This window comes from Bombina bombina, chromosome 5 (assembly GCF_027579735.1).
Source record: "Bombina bombina isolate aBomBom1 chromosome 5, aBomBom1.pri, whole genome shotgun sequence".
Classification (NCBI taxonomy): Eukaryota; Metazoa; Chordata; class Amphibia; order Anura; family Bombinatoridae; genus Bombina; species Bombina bombina.
Genome location: NC_069503.1, coordinates 562,103,501 through 562,125,898, shown reverse-complemented (window position 1 = coordinate 562,125,898; position 22,398 = coordinate 562,103,501). Strand labels below are relative to the sequence as shown.

Below are 22,398 nucleotides of genomic sequence, written 5' to 3'. Positions count from 1 at the left end.
ATAGGAATGGAAATGGTGTACCTGGAATTCCCTTTTATCTTGATATTTATCAGTGTGTTTGGTGTTTCACTTATACATATGCTGTGTGGGCTGACGCTGGGAGATGCGGTTTGCTCTCTATGAGCTGGCGCTATTATTTAAAAAAATAACAGGCCTGGGAGAGAGCAATATTTAATGATTGTTGCACTTTTATTATTAAAAGTGTGTATATATGAGGGGCACATGGCGTTTTTAACATTTGAGTTGGGAAACCGACATGTTGTTTTTCGGCCCATGCGGGCCTCAGTACGGCTCGAGTTACGCCCACGGTGGACGGGGCCTAATTTTGCGCACTCAGCCGCGCAGTATTCATCCAGATCGGCAGCAAGGTCCTGGGCTCCGGTGGGGCCTAAGTTGTTTTGTACTCGAAGGGTACAGAGAGACTTAGGAGCGTTATTTAAGCCGTATCAGTGTGATCTGGGGGCAGGGAGGCGCCACAGCGGTGCAATATTGTCAAGTTTATTTGGACACATAAGGACATTTTTTATTGCTGCAAACGTTGTTTTGCTGATAACAGAAAAATTGTTGCGCTTTTATTATTTAAAGGTGCAGTACACGTTTTAGTTCAAAATTTTTAAGTATATGATTTGACTTCAGAGTTCAATATATCAAGTAAAGAATGACTATTATTGCTATTGCTAGTCTGTTTAACATGTCTGACATTCAGGAAAGTACATGTTCTATGTGTTTAGATGCCAATGTGGAACCCCCTCTTAGTTTGTGTCCCTCATGTACTGAAAGTGCATTACAATGTAAAGAACAGATTTTCTTAAATGCAAATATGTCTAAGGATGATTCTCAGACTGATGAGAATCAGGGTATGCCGCGACTTTCTCCCCAAGCGTCACAACCTTTAATGCCCACCCAAGTGGCGCCATGTTCTTCAACCACGTCCACTTCATTTACTCTGCAGGATATGGCTGCAGTTATGTCATCTACCCTTACAGAGGTTTTACCTAAGTTGCCAGTGTTGCAGGGCAAACACAGCAGGACAGAGGCCACTCTGATTCCTGCAACTTCTGCTGCTTTGATGGCTATTTTCTAGGTACCCTCACAGGGATCTGAATTGGGGGTCAGGGAACTTCTGTCCGAGGGGGAACTTTCTGACTCGGGAAGTGTGTTACCTCAGACGGACTCACACGTAATGTCCTTCAGATTTAAGCTTGAACACCTCCGCCTGTTACTTCGGGAGGTTTTAGCGACTCTGGATGACTGTGACTCTATTGTGGTTCAACCAGAGAAATTGTGTAAGATGGACAAATATTTAGAGGTGCCTGCTTACTCTGATGTCTTTCCGGTTCCTAAGAGAATCTCGGAAATTATTACGTGGGAATGGGAAAGACCGGGTATCCCGTTCTCACCTTCTCCTAATTTTAAGAAAATGTATCCCATAGCTGACACCGTCCGGTACTCTTGGCAAACATTCCCTAAGGTGAAGGGAGCTATATCTACCCTGGCTAAACGTACTACTATTCCTATTGAGGACAGTTGTGCTTTCAAAGAACCTATGTATAAAAAGTTGGAGGGTCTTCTAAAGAAGTTATTTATTCATCAGGGTTTTCTTTTACAACCGATGGCCTGCATTGTGCCAGTTACAACTGCGGAGGCCTTCTGGTTTGACACCTTAGAAGAGTCTCTTAAGACTGAGACTCCTTTAGAGGAAATTTTAGATAGAATTAAGGCCCTTAAGCTGGCTAATTCTTTTATTACGGCCGCCGCCTTTCCGATTGCCAAGTTGGCGGCTAAGAATGCCGGATTTGCCATTTTAGCGCGTAGAGCGTTATGGTTAAAGTCTTGGTCTGCTGATGTGTCATCTAAGTCAAAGTTTTTGGCTATTCCTTTCAAAGGGAAAACCCTATTCGGGCCTGACTTGAAAGAAATCATTATGGGAGGTAAGGGTCATCTCCTACCTCAGGATAAAGCAGCTAAACTGAGGGGTAAACAGAATAATTTTCGTTCCTTTTGGAACTTCAAAGGAGTCCCCACTTCTTCTTCCCCCAACAGGAAGGGAATTTTTCTCAAGCCAAGGCCGCCTGGAGACCCAACCAGGCTTGGAACAAAGGTAAACAACCCAAGAAGCCCACTGCTACTCCCAAGACAGCATGAAGGGGTGGCCCCCCGATCCTGGGACCGGATCTAGTAGGGGGCAGACTTTCTCTCTTTACCCAGGCTTGGATAAGAGATGTTCAGGACCCCTGGACACTGTAAATCGTGTCTCAAGGGTATCAACTGGAATTCAAAAATTCTCTCCCAAGGGGGAGGTTTCTTCTTTCACGATTGTCTGTAGACCAGATAAAAAGAGAGGCGTGCTTACGTTGTGTAAAAGACCTCTCTACTATGGGAGTAATTTGTCCCATTCCAATACTGGAACAGGGGCAGGGGTTTTACTCAAATCTTTTCGTGGTTCCCAAAAAAGAGGGAACGTTCAGACCCATTTTAGATCTCAAGAGTCTAAACAAGTTTCTCAGAGTCCCATCCTTCAAGATGGAGACTATTCGAACAATTCTACCATTGATCCAGGAGGGTCAATATATGACTACTGTGGACTTGAAGGATGCATATCTTCATATTCCTATCCACAAGGATCATCATCAGTTCCTAAGGTTTGCCTTCCCGCACAAACATTTTCAGTTCGTGGCTCTTCCCTTCGGGTTGGCCACAGCACCCAGGATCTTCACGAAGGTTCTTAAGGTCCCTTCTGGCGGTTCTCAGGCCACAGGGTATTGCAGTGGCACCTTATCTAGATGATATTCTGATCCAGGCATCATCTTACCATCTGACAAAGTCTCATACAGACATGGTTCTGTCCTTTCTGAGGACTCAAGGGTGGAAGGTGAATCTAGAAGAGTTCACTAATTCCACAGACAAGGGTTTCCTTCTTGGGAACTCTGATAGATTCCATATCCATGAAAATTTTCTTGACAGAGGTCAGAAAGTTAAAGATTCTGAATACATGCCGAGCCCTTCAGTCCAATCCTTGGCCATCAGTGGCTCAGTGCATGGAGGTAATTGGATTGATGGTGGTAGCAATGGACATCATTCCGTTTGCTTGTTTTCATCTCAGACCGCTACAACTGAGCATGCTCAGGCAGTGGAATGGAGATTATGCAAATTTGTCTCCTCAGATAGATCTGGATCAGGAGACAAGAGACTCTCTTCTTTGGTGGTTGTCGCCGGATCATCTGTCCCAAAGGACATGCTTCCACAGACCCTCATGAGTGATAGTGACAATGGACGCCAGACTACTAGGTTGGGGTGCAGTCTGGAATTCCCTGAAGGCTCAGGGTGTGTGGACTTGGTCGGCGTCTCTACTTCCAATCAATATTCTGGAATTGAGAGCAATATTCAATGCGCTTCAGGTTTGGCCTCAGTTGGCTTCGGCCAAATTCATTCGTTTTCAGTCGGACAACATCATGACTGTGGCTTACATCAATCATCAGGGAAGAACAAGGAGTTCCTTAGTGATAACAGAAGTATCCAAGATTATTCGGTGGGCGGAGGCTCACTTTTGTTATCTGTCAGCAATCCACATCCCAGGAGTGTACAACTGGGAAGCAGACTTTTTAAGCAGACAGACGTTTCATCCGGGGGAGTGGGAACTCCATCCGGAGGTCTTTGCCTCCCTGATTCTCAGATGGGGCGGACCGGAATTGGATCTGATGGCGTCTCATCAGAATGCCAAGCTCCCAAGATACGGATCCAGGTCAAGGGATCCTCAGGCCAAACTGATAAATGCCTTGGCAGTGCCTTGGTCGTTCAACCTAGCTTATGTGTTTCCACCGTTTGCTCTCCTTCCCCGGGTGATTGCATGGATCAAACAGGAGAGGGCTTTGGTAATTCTAATTGCGCCTGTGTGGCCTTGCAGGACTTGGTATGCCGATCTAGTGGACATGTCCTCTCTGCCGCCATGGAAGCTTCCATTGAGGCAGGACCTTCTCATTCAGGGACCCTTCCAACATCCGAATCTAGTTTCTCTGCAGCTGACTGCCTGGAGATTGAACGCTTGATTTTATCTAAGCGGGGGTTCTCTGATTCGGTCATCTACCATAAGATATGGCGTAAATATCTTTATTGGTGCGAATCCAAGTGCTATTCATGGATTACAGTTAGTATTCCCAGGATTTTATATTTTCTCCAAGAGGAATTGGAGAAAGGGTTATCAGCAAGTTCCTTAAAGGGACAAATCTCTGCTTTGCCGATTTTACTACACAAACGTTTGGCAGATGTTCCAGACGTTCAGTCTTTTTGTTAGGCTCTGACCAGAATCAAGCCTGTGTTTATACCAATTGCTCCACCCTGGAGTTTGATTTTAGTTCTTAATGTTCTTAAATGGGTTCTGTTTGAACCCATGCATTCCATAGATATTAAGCTGTTATCTTGGAAGGTTTTATTTTTGGTTGCCATTTCTTCTGCTCGTAGAGTTTCTGAGCTTTCAGCTTTACAATGTGACTCGTCTTATCTTATTTTCTATTCTGATAAGGTGGTTTTACGTACCAAACCTGGTTTCCTTCCTAATGTTGTTTCTAATAAGAATATTAATCAGGAAATTGTTGTTCCTTCATTATGTCCTAATCCTTCTAAGAAGGAGCGTCTGTTGCATAACTTGGACGTGGTCCGTGCCCTGAAGTTTTACTTGCAGGCGACTAAAGAATTTCATCAATCATCTTCATTATTTGTTGTTTTTTCTGAAAAGCGTAGGGGCCAGAAAGCTACGGCTACCTCTCTTTCTTTTTGGCTGAAGAGTATCATCCATCTGGCATATGAGACTGCTAGACAGCAGCCTCCTGAAAGAATTACGGCTCATTCTACTAGGGCTGTGGCTTCCTCATGGGCATTTAAAAACAATGCTTCTGTTGAACAGATTTGCAAGGCTGCAACTTGGTCGTCTCTTCACACTTTTTCCAAATTTTACCAATTTGATACTTTTGCTTTATCTGAGGCTGGTTTTGGGAGAAAGGTTCTTCAAGCAGTGGTGCCTTCCATTTAGGTTCCTGTCTTGTCCCTCCCTTTCATCCGTGTCCTATAGCTTTGGTATTGTATCCCATAAGTAAGGATGAAATCTTTTTACGATATGACGAGTCCACGGCCCACCCTGTCATTTCTAAGACAGGTATTTACTTATTTTTTGTTACACTTCAGTCACCTCTGCACCTTTGGCTTTTCCTTTCTCTTCCTCAGATAGAATGAAGCATAAAAAAAAAAAAAAAAGGTTTAAATGACCTTTTGTTCAAAAATACACAAAAAAGAAAATTTATGCTTACCCATAAGTAAGGATGAAATCCGTGGACTCGTCATATCGTAAAAGAAAAAGATTTATCAGGTAAGCATAAATTTTCTTTTTTGTGTATTTTTGAACAAAAGGTCATTTAAACCTTTTTTTTTTTTTTTTTTAATGCTTCATTCTATCTGGTATTTATTTACGGCTAGATTTAGAGTTTTGTCGGTAAAAAGCTACGTAGCTAACGCTGCTTTTTTTGCCAATGCACTCTTCCAACAACGCTGGTATTTAGAGTTGTCTGAGGGGCTGCGTTAGGCTCAAAAAAGGGAGCGTTGAGCCTAACTTAGCTCCACTTCAACCCTCAATACCAGCGTTGCTTACGGTAGCGGTAAGCTGGCAAAACGTGCTCGTGCACGATATCCCCATAGGAAACAATGGGGCATTTTGGGCTGAAAAAAAACCTAACACCTGCAAAAAAGCAGCATTCAGCTCCTAACGCAGCCCCATTGTTTCCTAAACACTCTCTAAGTCTGCACCTAACACCCTAACATGAACCCCGAGTCTAAACACCCATAACCTTACACTTATTAACCCCTAATCTGCCGCCCCGCTGACACCTGCATTATACTATTAACCCCTAATCTGCCGCTCCGTACACCGCCGCAACCTACATTATCCCTATGTACCCCTAATCTGCTGCCCCTAACACTGCCGACCCCTATATTATATTTATTAACCCCTAATCTGCCCCCCCAACATCGCCGCTACCTACCTACACTTATTAACCCCTAATCTGCCGACCGGACCTCGCCGCCACTATTATAAATGTATTAACCCCTAAACCGCCGCACTCCCGCCTCGCAAACCCTAGAATAAATAGTATTAACCCCTAATCTGCCCTCCCTAACATCGCCGCCACCTACCTACAATTATTAACCCCTAATCTCCCGCCCGCACCATCGCCGCTACTATAATAAAGTTATTAAACCCTAAACCTAACTCTAACCCTAACACCCCCCTAACATAAATATAATTTATATTAAACAAAATAATATTCCTATAATTAACTAAATTATTCCTTTTTAAAACTAATTACTTACCTATCAAATAAACACTAATATAGCTACATTATAACTAATAATTACATTGTAGCTATTTTAGGATTTATATTTATTTTACAGGCAACTTTGTATTTATTTTAACTAGGTACAATAGCTATTAAATAGTTAATAACTATTTAATAGCTACCTAGTTAAAATAAATACAAAATTACCTGTAAAATAAATCCTAACCTAAGTTACAATTAAACCTAACACTACACTATCATTAAATTAATTAAATAAATTACCTATAATTACCTAAAATAAAATACAATAAAATAAACTATTCTATAATAAAAAACAAACACTAAATTACAAAAAATAAAAAAGAATTACAAGCAGTTTAAACTAATTACACCTAATCTAAGCCCCCTAATAAAATAAAAAAGCCCCCCAAAATAAAAAATTCCCTACCCTATTCTAAAATACAAAAGTAATTAGCTCTTTTACCAGCCGTTAAAAGGGCTTTTTGCGGGGCTTGCCCCAAAGTAATCAGCTCTTTTGCATGAAAATAAAAATACAATACCCCCCCACAACATTACAACCCACCACCCACATACCCCTACTCTAACCCACCCAACCCCCCCTTAAAAAAAACCTATCACTAACCCCCTGAAGATCTCCCTACCTTGAGTCGTCTTCACCCAGCCGAGCCGAATTCTTCATCCAAGCGGAGCAAGAAGATGTCCTCCATCCGGTAGAAGTCTTGATCCAAGGGGCAAAGAAGAGGTCCTCCATCCGGACGAAGTCTTGATCCAAGCGGCAAAAAAGAGGTCTTCCATCCGGGCGATGTCTTCTTCCAAGTGCATCTTCTTTCTTCCGGATCCATCTTCATCCCGCCGACGCGGAACATCCTCCTTCCCCGACGGACTAACGACGAATGAAGGTTCCTTTAAGGGACGTCATCCAAGATGGCGTCCCTTCAATTCCGATTGGCTGATAGAATTCTATCAGCCAATCGGAATTAACTAGGTAGCTATTAAATAGTTATTAACTATTTAATAGCTATTGTACCTAGTTAAAATAAATACAAAGTTGCCTGTAAAATATAAATATAAATCCTAAAATAGCTACAATGTAATTATTAGCTATATTGTAGCTATATTAGGGTTTATTTGATAGGTAAGTATTTAGTTTTAAATAGAAATAATTTAGTTAATTATAGGAATATTATTTAGTTTAATATAAATTATATTTATGTTAGGGGGGTGTTAGGGTTATGGTTAGAGTTAGGTTTAGGGGTTAATAACTTTATTATAGTAGCGGCGACGGTGCGGGTGGGAGATTAGGGGTTAATAATTGTAGGTAGGTAGCAGCGATGTTAGGGAGGGCAGATTAGGGGTTAACACTATTCTAGGGTTTGCGAGGTGGGAGTGCGGCGGTTTAGGGGTTAATACATTTATTATAGTGGCGGTGAGGTCTGGTCAGAAGATTAGAGGTTAATAAGTGTAGGTAGGTAGCGGCGACGTTGGGGGGCAGATTAGGGGTTAATAAATATAATATAGGGGTCGGCGATGTTAGGGGCAGCAGATTAGGGGTTCATAGGGATAATGTAAGTGGTGGCGGTGTCCGGTCGGCAGATTAAAATTTTTGATTAGAGTGGCGGCGATGTGGGGGGGGGCTCGGTTTAGGGGTACATAGGTAGTTTATGGGTGTTAGTGTACTTTAGAGCACAGTAGTTAAGAGCTTTATATTCCGACGTTAGCCCATAAAGCTCTTAACTACTGACTTTTTTTGGTGTTAGGAGTCTTGTCGGTAGAGGGTCTACCGCTCACTTCTCCCAAGACTCCAAATACCAGCGTTAGGCAGATCCCATAGAAAAGATAGGATACGCAATTGGCGTAAGGGGATCTGCGGTAGCCTGGAATCGCGGTAGGGAAGTGAGCTGTAGACCCTTTCCTGGCTCACTCTAAATACCAGCGGGCGGTAAAAAGCAGCATTAGGACCCCTTAACGCTGCTTTTGACGGCTAACGCCAAACTCTAAATCTAGGCGTTAGTGTTTAATGTCCCTTTAATGGGTATAGAGAGGAAGGAAGAAATTATAGTTCTGGCTATAAATAAATACAGGGCTCAAGTCCTAAGCTTCTGGACTGATCAAGATGCCACTCGCCACTTCTGATCCCACCTTGAGTATATAGTTTTTAGTATTTCTTTTCAAAATGGACATGCAGAATTAGAAAGTCCAGAAAATGGCATGAAAAAAAAATTTCTGTTTAAAGAGCACCGTTGAAGTCCATATATTAAAATATATTTGAAGCCCATACATACTAGCACTGGGGACTCTATTAGTGCTCTACATTTAAAGTGCCATAAAAAAAATTGAGATCGGTGCTAAAAGGTCTAATTAAGTAAAAAATAGTTTGCATAAAAAAATTGTTTAAAAATTGCTGGCAAGTATTTTAAAATAATTTTAAAAAATAAGCAAAATTACTTACATAGCCATGCTGTCTGGATTAGTCTTATCCACCCCCCTTATCAGTTTTCAGCTGTGAGTTAGAGCTGTACAATTCGTAAACTTAAAATAAAGGGTTAATGGCGAGGCACTGCAGTATAAATTTGCAGGTAAAGTAATTAAAGTACATATAATTATATTTTGACTCTATGCCAACTTGTTTTATGTCCCTTTAACCAATAGTAGACATTTGATAGGGACACTGTTTTTATCACGGAAACAGAATGGACCACCCATTAAAGCTAAAGAAAAGGAGATTTCACCTTCAATATGAAAAAGGGTTTTTACTAGAAGAACACTCAATATGTCTAGCTTAGGGTCAGATACTAGTGACTAAGAAACTTTTAAAAGAGCTTAGCTATATGTTTGACTAAAATATATACATGTATATGATAGCTACTACAAAAAAGCTTGTTGTAAACTTTTAGAGCTAATTGAGTTGGCAGCTGTTTAATTATGTCAGGGATCAGAAGAGATGTGTGAGAGTTGAACTGCATTGACTTTAACCATGTCTATTTTTTTTATCCACCAAGATGTTACATCACCCTTGCACAGGCCTTAGGAATGAGCATGGGGGGTGCTCCAGCTGGACCAGCAGGAACAGGCAAAACAGAAACTACAAAGGACATGGGCAGGTGTCTTGGAAAATATGTAGTTGTATTCAATTGCTCTGACCAGATGGACTTCCGAGGTTTGGGGAGAATTTTTAAAGGTGAAATAAAATGCTATAGTTTTTCAAGATTACATTATATGTACATTCCTGAGGTCCTGTGACAAACTTGGCTTGGGTGCATACTTGTAAAAAAAAAAAAAGTTGCAATCTGAGATCAATATGCTTTTATCTAATTAAGAAAGGAATGCAAAATAACAAAGGATTGGCTATATGTATGGGGATCTCCCTCTGGAAACTTCTATCTACTTTAAAGAGACATAACAACATATAGTTCACTAGTACCAGTATATTACTACACGTATATTATCATCCTATTGCTATCTTTCTGTCTATCTATAATTTGATACTTCCTATAAGATGCATGTTCACTAACTAAACATTGTGAAAAGATTAAAGTAATTAAATCCGTGTTTAAACACGTAATTATATAGGCATTCTCATAGTTTTATACATGCATAGTTATGTATACATAGTATATACCATTATGTTACACTATATCTATATTAAAAAATGTTTTTATATATGTAACCAAACTGCATTTTAACAGATTTTGCTGGGTTTTGCTATTTCGGAGCAATTCATAAATACCTTGCCCTTGGAAAGTCTCTGTTTACATTATTTTATTTGCTCAGTTTAATGGCCAAATGTAAATAAAATCCTGCATTGATCTGTATCACTGTGAAACATGAAGTAGCCTAACTTAATTATACAGTATGCATTCTAGCTTCATTGGGGGAGTGGGAAATGTGTAAGGTTAAATTATAGAAAATCAGGCAAAATATATAATTAATAGGGATATGCATTTGTTTTCGGAAGAATTAAAGAAAATAAGGAAAATACAATTTTCGTTATTTTCTTTGCATACTGAAAACATCCAACAATGAAAAATTAAACGAAAAAGAAAATATTTTTTTTTGTTTTCAGATGCTGCTTATAATGCAGGCAGGCTTTAGTCAATGAAGGAAAACAAGGAAAAAGCAGTGAATTGTTTGACAGGTTCCATCAGCCTGTCAGCCTTGTGATGTTTTCTGGCAGTTCCGAATTTTCAGGGGGAGGGATTGAATTCAAAAGATGTTACTACCTAATGTTTTCAGCCTCAGACCAGTGTGTATTAGTGTGCTAGCACTACCTGTGTGACAGTGCCCCCTCACTGAGTGCCATTTGCTACTGCTAAAATTGCTATAGCTAATATTGGGCCAAATAACGAGTGGCGTGCAAATGTTTTTGCACAAGTGGTAAAGAGTTTATCTTAGGTGTTTGCACTTGTCATGTTTACCACTGGTATTACGAGTTAAATGTAAACACGATCACTTTAGTGCAATCGCGATTTACACTAGAATGATTACCACAACTTCAAAGCTCTGGTTAACTGTTTCACAAAACAAAAAAGTTGCATAAAAAACATCAAAATTACTTTCCAAAGTACACTTACACTCATAATATAACTCTATAATAAAAAATAGTTTTTAAAAAAATGTTACACACATATACACGTATAAAGATGTGTGTGTGTATATGTATATATATATATATATATGTATATATATATATATGTATATATATATATATATATATATATATATATATAAACAGTCCTTAAATGATCTGTACAACATCAACCTTGGTTGCAACTTCCCTGAGGCACTGTTAAATTTATCCAGCAACATTTGTGAACAACCTGGGACCGGCTCCAGCACTTGTGCACGTATCATACCTCGCGATGTCTAATGATGTAATCAGTTTGCAAATCACCATGGCAACAACCGCATAACAACATTCGGTCGCCATCGCAATATCGGAAGTACAAGCACTCATGCCATTACTATACATGTCCCAAGCCTTAGGCATCATGTTAGGCTGTAACTATGGACACTACACATTACTCTGTGTCTGCTGCTATCAAGAGGCTGGTTGTTGTGACATCATTAGTATGCGTGTTACCATAGTAACCATTGAAACCATATTTGGAGTGCCGTGTCATTTTGAGAACCATTTACTACAGGTATTGCATGAACAGTATTGTGCAATTAAAAACAATTCATGTAAGCAGAAGAGACATGAATTGTTATCCATCCAAACATACCTAGAATCAAAATTGTGTATAAGTTGACTGTATTTATATCAACAGTTCAAAGTTACATTTAGATATGCAGCTTATTCTAGATACAAAATTACATAAGACACATCTCAAATGCTCATTATTCTACAAAACCTTATCACTCATGCAACAAGGAGTATTTTAGAAACTTTCACATTTAGTCTCAAGTCTCAGCAGTGCCAAAGCACGATTGCCCTCTCGTCTCATCTGTGGTACATGATCTATAAGCATTGAGGCATCAGAGAGGATACAGGATGTCCAGCCTGCTGGAAATCCCCAGCCACAGGTTGCTCAGATTCTCCCTTCTTATATGCTTGTTGCATTGCTGACTTGTGGTTCGCCAATCTCTCCCAAAAAGGGGTTATGGTTTTACCAATATAATAAAGGGAACATGGACAGATGATGGCATAGATCACGTTGTCTGTTATACATGTCAGCATATATCTGATGTCAAACATCTGTGGTTTGTATGTGGGTGATGGAATTTTCTTCCAGTGGTCATGCTATTGTATGTAACGCAATTCCCACACCGGTAACATCCAGATTTGGCTTTTTGTAACCATGTATGTGTTTGGTAACATTGTACCGAATCCGATTTCATCAGAATGTCCCGTAGGTTCCTCGGTCACTTGTGCACCATTCTTGGTGGAGATGAGCGGTAAGCTGTCATCAGTGGCCACAATGGACCATTTCTTGTCCCGCTCCTCTTTCGTAGCCGGGGTATACGTAGTAATGAAATTCATTCTCTCATCTTTACTCACAGATGGGCGTACCATCAAATCCTCCTGTGCGAGGTGTCCGATCTTTTCACACTGCTGTTATAACAGTAGATCTGGGTATCTACGTGCCTGGAATCGCTGCAACATCTCTTGTATCTGTGCTGTTTTGTGGGTTTCCTCAGTGTTGTTGCGGATAACCTGCAGGAGCTGCGAGGAACTAACCCCAATAAAACATTGAAATGTTACAAATAAAAAAGTAACAAACAAATTCCTGGTGAGTGCATCAGTTTCTGCAGTTTGTATGTATGTATATATATATATACAGTATATATATATATATATATATATATATATATATATATATATATATATATCTGTGTGTATATGTCTATATATCAATATATATATATATACACACACACACACACAAAATTAAAAATAGCATTTTCTTCCAAGTGAACATAGGTATTTGATGTATTTTTAATGCACCTTCGAGTTTAGCACAGTTGTGCTAGTGTACCTTAGGGTTAGCATTTGGACGAAAGCTAGAAGGGGCTTTTGTAGAGTGTCCCATGGAAGTCTATGGTGGAAGTGAGTTAGCATGGTCATGCTATCCGACCTCCAAATTATATTGTGCCTGAGTCTTTTGCACACTTGCTAACATTTTACTTTTAACTTGTAATATGATTTCAATAATATGAGTGCTATTGATTAAACTTTAGAGGGGTTAGCACTCAAAAGCGCTAATATTTTTGCACTCCACTTGTAATCTAGACCTAAGTCAGTTATCAGTCTAGTAGTATTGACTATTTCAATATTTGCTTAAATAAAAGCAAATTATTTCGTATTCTCTGTTTATTGCTTCACAATATGTTGTTTCTGTTTTGTAACATTTATATAACTTTATATTTTAGGCCTTGCTCAGTCTGGCTCATGGGGATGTTTTGATGAATTCAACCGTATAGACCTTCCAGTGTTGTCAGTAGCTGCACAACAAATAGCAATAGTGCTAACATGTAAGAAGGAGCGAAAAAAGAACTTTATTTTTACTGACGGAGACAACGTGGAGATGAATCCTGAATTTGGGCTATTTTTAACTATGGTAGGATTCTAATTCATAAAACTAAGTTACCTTAAGATTTTTTTAATAAAGGGATATTAAACCCAAACTTTTTATTTAAGGATTCAAATAGAGCATGCTATTTTAAGCAGCTTTCTAATTTACTTCTACTATCAATTTGTCTTTGTTCTCTTGGTATCTTTATTTGAAAAAGCAATAATGTAAGCTTAAGAGCCGGACCATTTTTGGGTCAGGACACTGGTTAGCGCTTGCTGATTGGTGGCTACATTGGCTACACCAATTATCAAACGCTACCCAGGCACTGAACCAGAAATGGGCAGGCTTCTAAGCTTAAATTCCTGCTTTTAAAATAAAGATACCTAGAGAACGAAGAAAAAATTATAATAGGAGTAAATCAGAAAGTTGCTAAAAATTGCATGCTCTATCTGAATTATTAAAGAAAAAAATTGTGTTTAATATCCTTTTAAGCTGATAAAAAAACATACAAAATCATATTCATTCTAGATGATTGAGTTTACCTTTTTAATTTGTATCATGACAAAAAATTATGTAAGCCCTGCACCCCACTTACCAAGATTTTATATAAAACTTAATTTTCTTTCTGTTGTTTATAAATTCAGATAAAAGGGACACTGAACCCAAATTTTTTCTTTTGTGATTTAGATAGAGCATGACATTATAAGCAACTTTCTAATTTACTACTATTATCAAATGTTCTTCATTCTCTTGGTATCTTTATTTGAAATGCAAGAATGTAAGTTTAGATGCCGGCCCATGTTTGGTGAACAACCTGGGTTGTTCTTGCTGATTGGTGGATAAATTCATCCACCAATAAAATGTTCTGTCCAGAGGTTTGAACCAAAAAAAGCTTAGATGCCTTCTTTTTCAAATAAAGATAGCAAGAGAACGAAGAAAAATTGATAATAGGAGTAAATCAGAAAGTTGCTTAAAATTGCATGCACTATCAGAATCACTAAAGAAAACATTTTGGGTTCAGTATTCCTTTAATGTACATTTCCACGCTACTGTTTGTGTGCTGAGTCACATCTGACCTTTCATATCCTGTAATTTTATAAAATATTTCTTCTGAGTTCATACTCATTAATCTCTTTTTTGTGTGGTTTTGATCAGTATTCTCCAGCAAAGTCTCTGAAAAAGAGAGATGGAATAAAACATGTATTACTTTGTATTATAGGAAATTATGAAAAAAAAGCTGTTGATATTTTTAAAACATACTATTTAATATATGATGATGGGATTATTTTTTTTACCAGAATCCTGGTTATGCTGGAAGACAGGAGCTTCCTGAAAACTTAAAGATCAACTTTCGGTCTGTAGCTATGATGGTTCCTGATCGTCAGATTATCATTCGTGTGAAACTGGCTAGCTGTGGTTTTATTGATAACATTGTCCTAGCCAGGAAGTTTTTCACACTTTACAAGCTGTGTGAGGAACAGCTCTCTAAACAGGTTTGTCTGAAATTGATTGGTCTAAGAGAAAACAGATAGATAAATGGCAAATGTTTTTGTAGCACTCTGTATATATACCTTTCATGTGTTGCAATTATTTTATTTTTTCACAAAGAAAATATTAATTCATCATAAATTAATAAAATGTGAATATATATGTATATATATATATATATATATATATATATATATATATATATATATATATATATATATATATATATATATATGCACCAATGCATGAAAGGAACGCAAAGATATTTTCTATAAATACTGCATTTTTTTTCTTAACCAGTGAGCATTAATTCCATGGACCATCACAATCACTTGCTAACCTATATATTTCTAAATTCAAATAGCCTAGCTTTAACTCAACATTGTTTGTGTACGAAATGGTTCTATTTCATATTCATGATAGTTTTTAGTTTCATCTACCTTTAAATAAGAAAAAAGTCAGTGCCTTATAGCAATATGGAATATGGATTCTACCAAAAATCCCTGTCACAAGTGTTTCTAAAAGCACAAGTGAAATGCAGTTTTTGAATTACTGAAATAACATTTGATTATCATTACTCATAATTTGCTCGGCCATTTAATGAGATTACCAATCGACTACTATGAAAGCTTTTTTTCTGGGTTACTAGAATTATTCTTTATATATTCTACCCTCTATGATACTACAGTAGTACTAACTGTAGTATCATAGAGGGTAGAATATATAAAGAATAATTCTAGTAACCCAGAAAAAAAGCTTTCAGAGTAGTCGATTGGTAATCTCATTAAATGGCCGAGCAAATTATGAGTAATGATAATCAAATGTGGCCTTATTAAAGGGACACTAAACCCATTTTTTTTCTTTCATGATTCAAATAGAACATGCAATTTTAAGCAACTTTCTAATTTACTCATGTTATCAATTTTTCTTCGTTCTCTTGCTATCTTTATTTAAAAAGCAGGAATGAGATGCATTGGAGCCGACCCATTTTTGGCTTAGGTTGTAAGCCTCCAATAAGCAAGCGCTATCCATGGTGCTGAACCTAAAATGGGCTGGCTGCTAAGATTTACATTCCTGCTTTTTAAATAAAGATAGCAAGAGAACAAAGAAACATTGATAAAAGGAGTAAATTAGAAAGTTGCTTAAAATTTCATGCTCTATCTGAATCATGAAAGAAAAAAATTGGGTTTAGTGTCCCTTTAATAAAAAAATAAGTTGTGAAAAATATTTTGATTTTTATATCCCTTTAAGAAAAAGCAATATAATCTAATAATAAATAAGGACATGAGATATTGGAATGCTAAATGCAAGTCTTATATAGTGTGTGGGTATGACTCAGTTCTAGGAGTGCTTATCTTTTGCACAAATATTAGTGAAATAATTGTGGGTGTTTTCATTTTATATATGACTGTCTACCTCAATAACATGGGTTGGTAAATGTGGTTTTGTTTTGTTGATGTCTTTGGTGGATGTCTTATTGTATCACATCTAAATAAATAAAGTACTTGTAGCACATGCAAATGGGAAAGAGAAATATAAAAATAGCACACAAACACTTAAAGGGACATTAACCCCTTAAGGACTTGGAATTTTAGAGAAAAACTTGCCCAAAATACCATAGAATTTGTAGCATTTTTGCTATCACTCCATTTAAACAGAAATAGATTTCCTTTCTATTATTTACCTATGAACACTATGGGCTAGATTATGAGTGGCACGCTAACTGTTGCTCACCAGTGATAAAGGGTATATTTGAAGAAGATCGTTTGTAACCTTGGTAAGGGCAGTCTCAGTTGAATGTTTTGGGCGGAATCCGGATTGCAGTGGGTTAAGCAAGGAGTTGGTGGACAGGAAGTGGGTTAGGCGATTGTAAACTAGTTTTTCAAGGAGTTTTTATGTTAGTGGAAGCAGTGATATGGGGCGTTAGCTTTTGGGAGAATTAGGGTTGAGGGAGGGGTTTTTGAGTATGGGAGTGACTTTTGCGTGTTTGAAAGAAGATGGGAATGAGCCGGTAATGAGAGAGAGGTTGAAGATGTGGGTAAGAGCAGGAGTGAGGGTGGAAGAAAGGGAGGGTATTAGATGGGAAGGGATAGGGTCGTGTGGGCAGGTAGTGAGGCGTGAGGAAGATAGTAAGGAAGAAACTTCATTCTCAGTGGCTGGATGGAAGATAGAGAGGGTGGCAGAGGGAGTAATTGGGCCTGTTGGAATATTGCAGGGTGGTGTTGGGATGTTGCTTTGGATAGTACGAGTTTTGTTTAAAAAGTAGTCTGCCAGGGCTTGAGCACTAAAGAAAGACGGGGGTGGTGGAGGAGGTGGGTAGAGGAGAGAGTTAAAGGTGGAAAAGAGTCATTTAGGGTTTGAGGAAAGAGTAGATATGAGAGAAGAGAAGTAGGTTTGCTTGGCTAAGTGAAGGGCAGAAGTGTATGAACAAAGAATAAACTTATAGTGTATGAAATAAGGTTCAGAGTGAGTTTTCCTCCAGATACGCTCAGCAGTATGAGAGCATTTTTGCAAATAGCGTGTATGCTGAGCATGCCAGGGCTGTAACTGACTGCGTGGTGTTTTGCACAGCTGGGGAGGGGCAAGTGTGTCTAGTGCAGAGGAGAGAGTTTTGTTATAGTGGGCTGTAGCGAGATCAGGGCAGGTTATAGTGGAAGTGTAAGGGAGGAGATTTTGAATGAATTTTGGCAATTGGAGCGGGTCCACAGCATGTGTATTTCTGCAGGTGCGGGCGCGGGATGGAGAAGTGGGTTTAGCTTTTGCATTAATATTATAGGTGACAAGGTGATGGTCTGAAATGGGAAAAGGGCAACAGGTGGTGTCAGATATAGAGCAGAGGTAGGAAAATACCAGGTCGATGGAGTGTCCATCACGGTGAGTCGGGAGTAGGGTGGATTGTGAGAGACCGAAGGAGGATGTGAGTTAATGAAGTTTAGAGGCAGCAGGAGCAGATGGGTTGTCAATGGGAATGTTGAAGTCCCCAAGAATAAGGGTTGGTATATTTGAAGAGAGAAGTGAGGAAGCCAGGCAGCGAAGTTGTCAAAGAATTGGGAGGTTGGTCCAGGAGGGCGATAGATGACTGCCACTTTGAGGGAGAGAGGGGAGAACAGGCGAATACAGTGGACTTCAAAGGAGGAGAAGAAGAGCGATGGGATTGGAGGTAGGTATTGATAAGTGCAGGAGGGGGAGAGCAAGATGCCAACACCACCGACACGTTTCTCACCTGGCCTAGGGGTATGGCTAAAGTGAAGGCCACCATGTGTGAGAGCAGCAATGGAAACAGTGTCAGAAGGAGATAACCAGGTTTCTGTAATTGCTAAAAGGGTGAAAGCATTTGATATAAAGCGGTCATGAATGGCTGTAAGTTTGTTGCAGACAGAGCGAGAGTTCCATAGTGCGCAGGTGAAAGGACTGTGTGCGTGTGGGATGCATTGGATGAAAATGAGGTTATGTGTGTTGCTTTTATTAAATTTTCTATAAGGAGTGCGTGATTGGGTAATGGTGGGAATGAGGGTGGGCTCAGGATTTGGAGAGATGTCGTCTGATGCTAATAGCATCAAGATGGAAAGTAAGAGTAGGTGAGAATGAGATTTATAGCAGTGGGGGTATTTCTGGGAGGTGGTGCAGTTTGTTGATATAGATTTTAAAATAGAAAGTAGCTCATGAGAGCTAAGGTATGGAGAAGAAAGGAGAGATGGGCCTATAAAAACTGTGTGTGGAGAAGGGTAAGGTATGAGCATGTGAGCATGCTTGTGGAATAGACATGAGACAGTTAAAAGGAAAAGCAGTCCTGAAAACATAGTAGAATGTTAAGTGCAAAAGATTTTTGAATGAAAATATTTAGCTTGCCTCAAATCTTCCTCAAATCTTGTTCAATTCTTGTCTAATTCTCAGCCTTGACACTTAAAGATGGTCACTTAGAGAGATGGGAGCTTAGAGAGATGGAATACTCTGCAAACGCTCAGACCCCAGCATTTTAGGCAGTCCAAACGATTGTGTTCTCTTTCAGGGTATCTCTCAGTGGGTTCAAATAAATAATAGCATTTTGTAAATTGCTTCCCTCTCATCTTGTTTCCCATTGTTGTATATCAAAAAGTTAACTGTATCATTGGTTTGTACAAAAAATCAAATAACCTTTAAGATTTAATCAGAAACTAGTTTTGAGGGGAGGGTAAAAATAAAATTAAAAAAAGAGAAGAAAAGAGGAATAAAAGAGAAAAAGGAAGATAGAGGCTGTCTTTAGTCCTATATGCCCGCTGAATTAACTCATGTTTGTTTATTTATTTTTGCTGTGTTTGAAAGTATTAATGTAGGTATGTGGTCTTCAGTTCAATGTGTCTCCTTTCATGATCCAGTATAGCCATATTTTCTGGAAGGGTTCCCTTGTGCCCATCACCCATGATGCTGATTCGTACATCTTGTATGTTTTTTCTATTTTATTCCTAACTTCCACCTAATTTAGTGCTCCCTTTTTCCAATTTCTGGCAATACATGTTCTAGTGATCTTACACAATATTCTTATAAAAGTGTTATACTATTGTTGAACCTTCGAATATGTTCTTACAATAGGGTCTGACTTATAGGGGCCTATTTATTAATGTGCGAGCGGACATGATGCGATATTGCAGATCATGTCCGCCGCACATTGATAAATGCCAACAGCATATGCTGGTGCAACGCCGCCCCCTGCAGATTCGGATGACAGCAGGGGGTGTCAATCAACCCAATCGTATTGGATAGGGTTTATTTTAGGCAATGTCTGTCCGCCGCCTCAGAGCAGGCTCGCTAGAAACACGGTGCTTTAAGCTTGATAAATATGCCCCAGAGTGAGTTTGACGTTATCATCTAACAATGTACTGATTAAGTGTAATAAATGTTGCCATATCTCCTAAATCTCCGTACAATCCCACCACATATGTCTGTATGTACCTGTGTCGTCACACCCTCTATAGCATAGTTTGGTAAATGTTTGAGATGTATGTGCAGTTCTTTCGGGGTGAGGTACCATCTAAAGATAGTCTTAATGGAGTTTTCTCATAATTCAGCACTTATGAGGCCCTTACTAATTGTCTCAGTTAGTTTGTCCCATGTTTATTTCTCAATTTGCATCTCTATAACTTTTTCCCATTTAAGCATGAATGGGGGTTTTATGTTGATGTTAGATAGTTGTATGGCCAAATACACTTTAGATATAGCTTGTTTTGGTCTGGAGCATGACTTGTATAGGGATTATATAATAGTATTTGGTTGGGATATTGTATTTTTGCAATATTTTTGTATTGATGAGGCTTTCTGAAGATACATGTACCAGTGGAGTTTTTGTGGAGCTATTCTATCTTGTAGTTCGGTATATGTCATAATTTTTTTGTTTTCTAATAAGTCTGCCACTCTATACATGCCTTTGTTTTCCCATTTGTATATTTCTTTAGCTATATCTGCTGGTAGAAGGTATCTTAATGGTCTTGTCAAAGAGTATTTGGGTAAGAGGCTAGGGTTTTTTAATAAATGTCTGACACAATGAATCCCTGTCCCATCAAGGATGGTTTATGTGTTTGAGTATTCCATATTATCTCATCTGGGTGTTCTGATCCTCTTAGTCAAGCTTCTACTCTAGTACAAAGGATGTCTCTGGGTATTATTCCTAGTAGTGCATTTTGGCCACTCTAGAGGCTCTATAATAATCCAAAAGATTGGGCATTCCCACCCCTCCTGCTGTTTTGTACCTAGTGAATGTTGCTGATGAAATCCTGGCCATTTTATTACCTCTTACATAGGCCAGCAGTTCTACTTGTAATTTGTATAGTTCTGAAGCTGGCATTTTATTTGGGAGAGCTCTAAAAATATATACAATTCTTGGGAATATGTTCATGTTTACTGCAAACAATCTTCCATACCATGAAAAATTGTAAGATTTCCACCCATTTATGTTGCGTTGAATAGTTTTAAAAAGTGGAGTATAATTACTGTTATATAACTGTCCAGTTAGGGGTGTTAGATTTATTCCCAGATATTTCAAGGAGTGTTTTACCCATTTTATGTCAAAATTAATCTCTATAGTCCTTTGTGTGTGAGGTGGTATCGCCACTGAAAGCGCTTCACATTTGTCCAAATTCATTTTATGTCCCGATACTTTTGAATATCTGTCTAAGATATCATAAATATTGGGTAGGGATATAATGGGTTTAGTAATTGTAAGTAGGATGTCATCGGCGAATAATGATAATTTGTAATCAACATTCCCAATGCTCGCTCCCAAGACATCCGGGGATATTCTTATCCTTGCTACTAAAGGTTCTATACAAAGGGCAAAGATCAAGGGTGAAAGCGGACATTCCTGTCTCGTGCCATTAAGAATGGCAAATGTTTTAGAGCTATAGCCCGCCGATGAAACCTGCACTGATGGTGTAGAATAATTTGCCCATATGGCTGTCATGAAGGGGAAATGTATCAAAGAATACTGTCTGAGTTAGGAATAAATATATGTATATACATACAAGTGGTTTTCACCCCCACCTGTGGCAATATCAGATACTCATAATTTTGGTATAATTTGTGATTTGATTTCTTTACAAGAACTGCAGATAGCATCAGATGATACAGCAGGTAATATTAACAGGGGCACTTCTCTCAAAGGGAAATCCCGGTTTTACCTCATACAAAGTAGAGGTAATGTGATTGAAACATTCCTTAACAGAGTCGAGACTGACCTGGTAGCTCTGAGAGAAAATATCAAGAAAACTAGTCACAACCTTACTACAGTCCAAGAGAGGACAGCCTTGAAAACTTTAGGGGACAATCCAGAGCTATCAATTAGACCTGCGGAGAAGGGTGGTACCATTGTGGTAATGAATAAATCCCAATAAATTGGTGAAGCATTAAGACAGCTATCTAATAGCAATGACTATATGGTTCTAAAGGGGAATCCCACCACTCTGTTTAAAGATGAGCTTAGACATATTTTGGATGAGGGGTTGGAGCAGGGGTATATTGATAAAGCCACTATGGAATATCTTTATGTAGATCATCCCAAGATACCCCTGTTCCACCACCTCCCAAAAGATCACAAATCCACCTCAATTGTGCAAGGGTGTCCAATAGTCAGTGAAGTGGACTCATTATTTGCTAATCTCTCTCATTGGTTGGATTTCATTTTGCAACCTATTGTTAAGTGTCTACTTTCTTATGTGAAAGACACCAAACACATTTTGAACATTGTGATTGATGTAGAATGGAAAGAGGGATATATATGGCTCACAATAGATGCCTTTTCCCTTTATTCTGCCATTCCTCATGACAAGAGTATTGAGGCTATATGCTTCTTTCTGAATAATTTCACTGATTTTACTGAGGAATTTCAATCCAATATCATTAAAATAACAATATTTTTACTCACACATAATTTTTCCAGTTTCAAGACACTTACTATCTCCAAAGATGTGGGACAGCAATGGGGGCAAAATTTGCCCCCTCTTACGCTAACCTGTTTTTAGGTTGGTGGGAATTTACCCACATCTTTGGAGATAGTAACCCATATAGATCATATATACAGTTAT

The 22,398-nt window shown here is 38.7% G+C and overlaps 1 protein-coding gene across 1 annotated transcript in view; it reads left to right on the top strand.

Annotated features, from left to right (window-relative positions):
• Window positions 1-22,398, top strand: part of DNAH5 (dynein axonemal heavy chain 5) — a 1,563,391-nt gene that overhangs the window by 1,053,956 nt on the left and 487,037 nt on the right. The window contains 3 exon segments of the mRNA XM_053715797.1: window positions 9,344-9,522; window positions 13,215-13,402; window positions 14,656-14,850. Coding sequence (XP_053571772.1) covers window positions 9,344-9,522; window positions 13,215-13,402; window positions 14,656-14,850 — 562 coding nt within the window.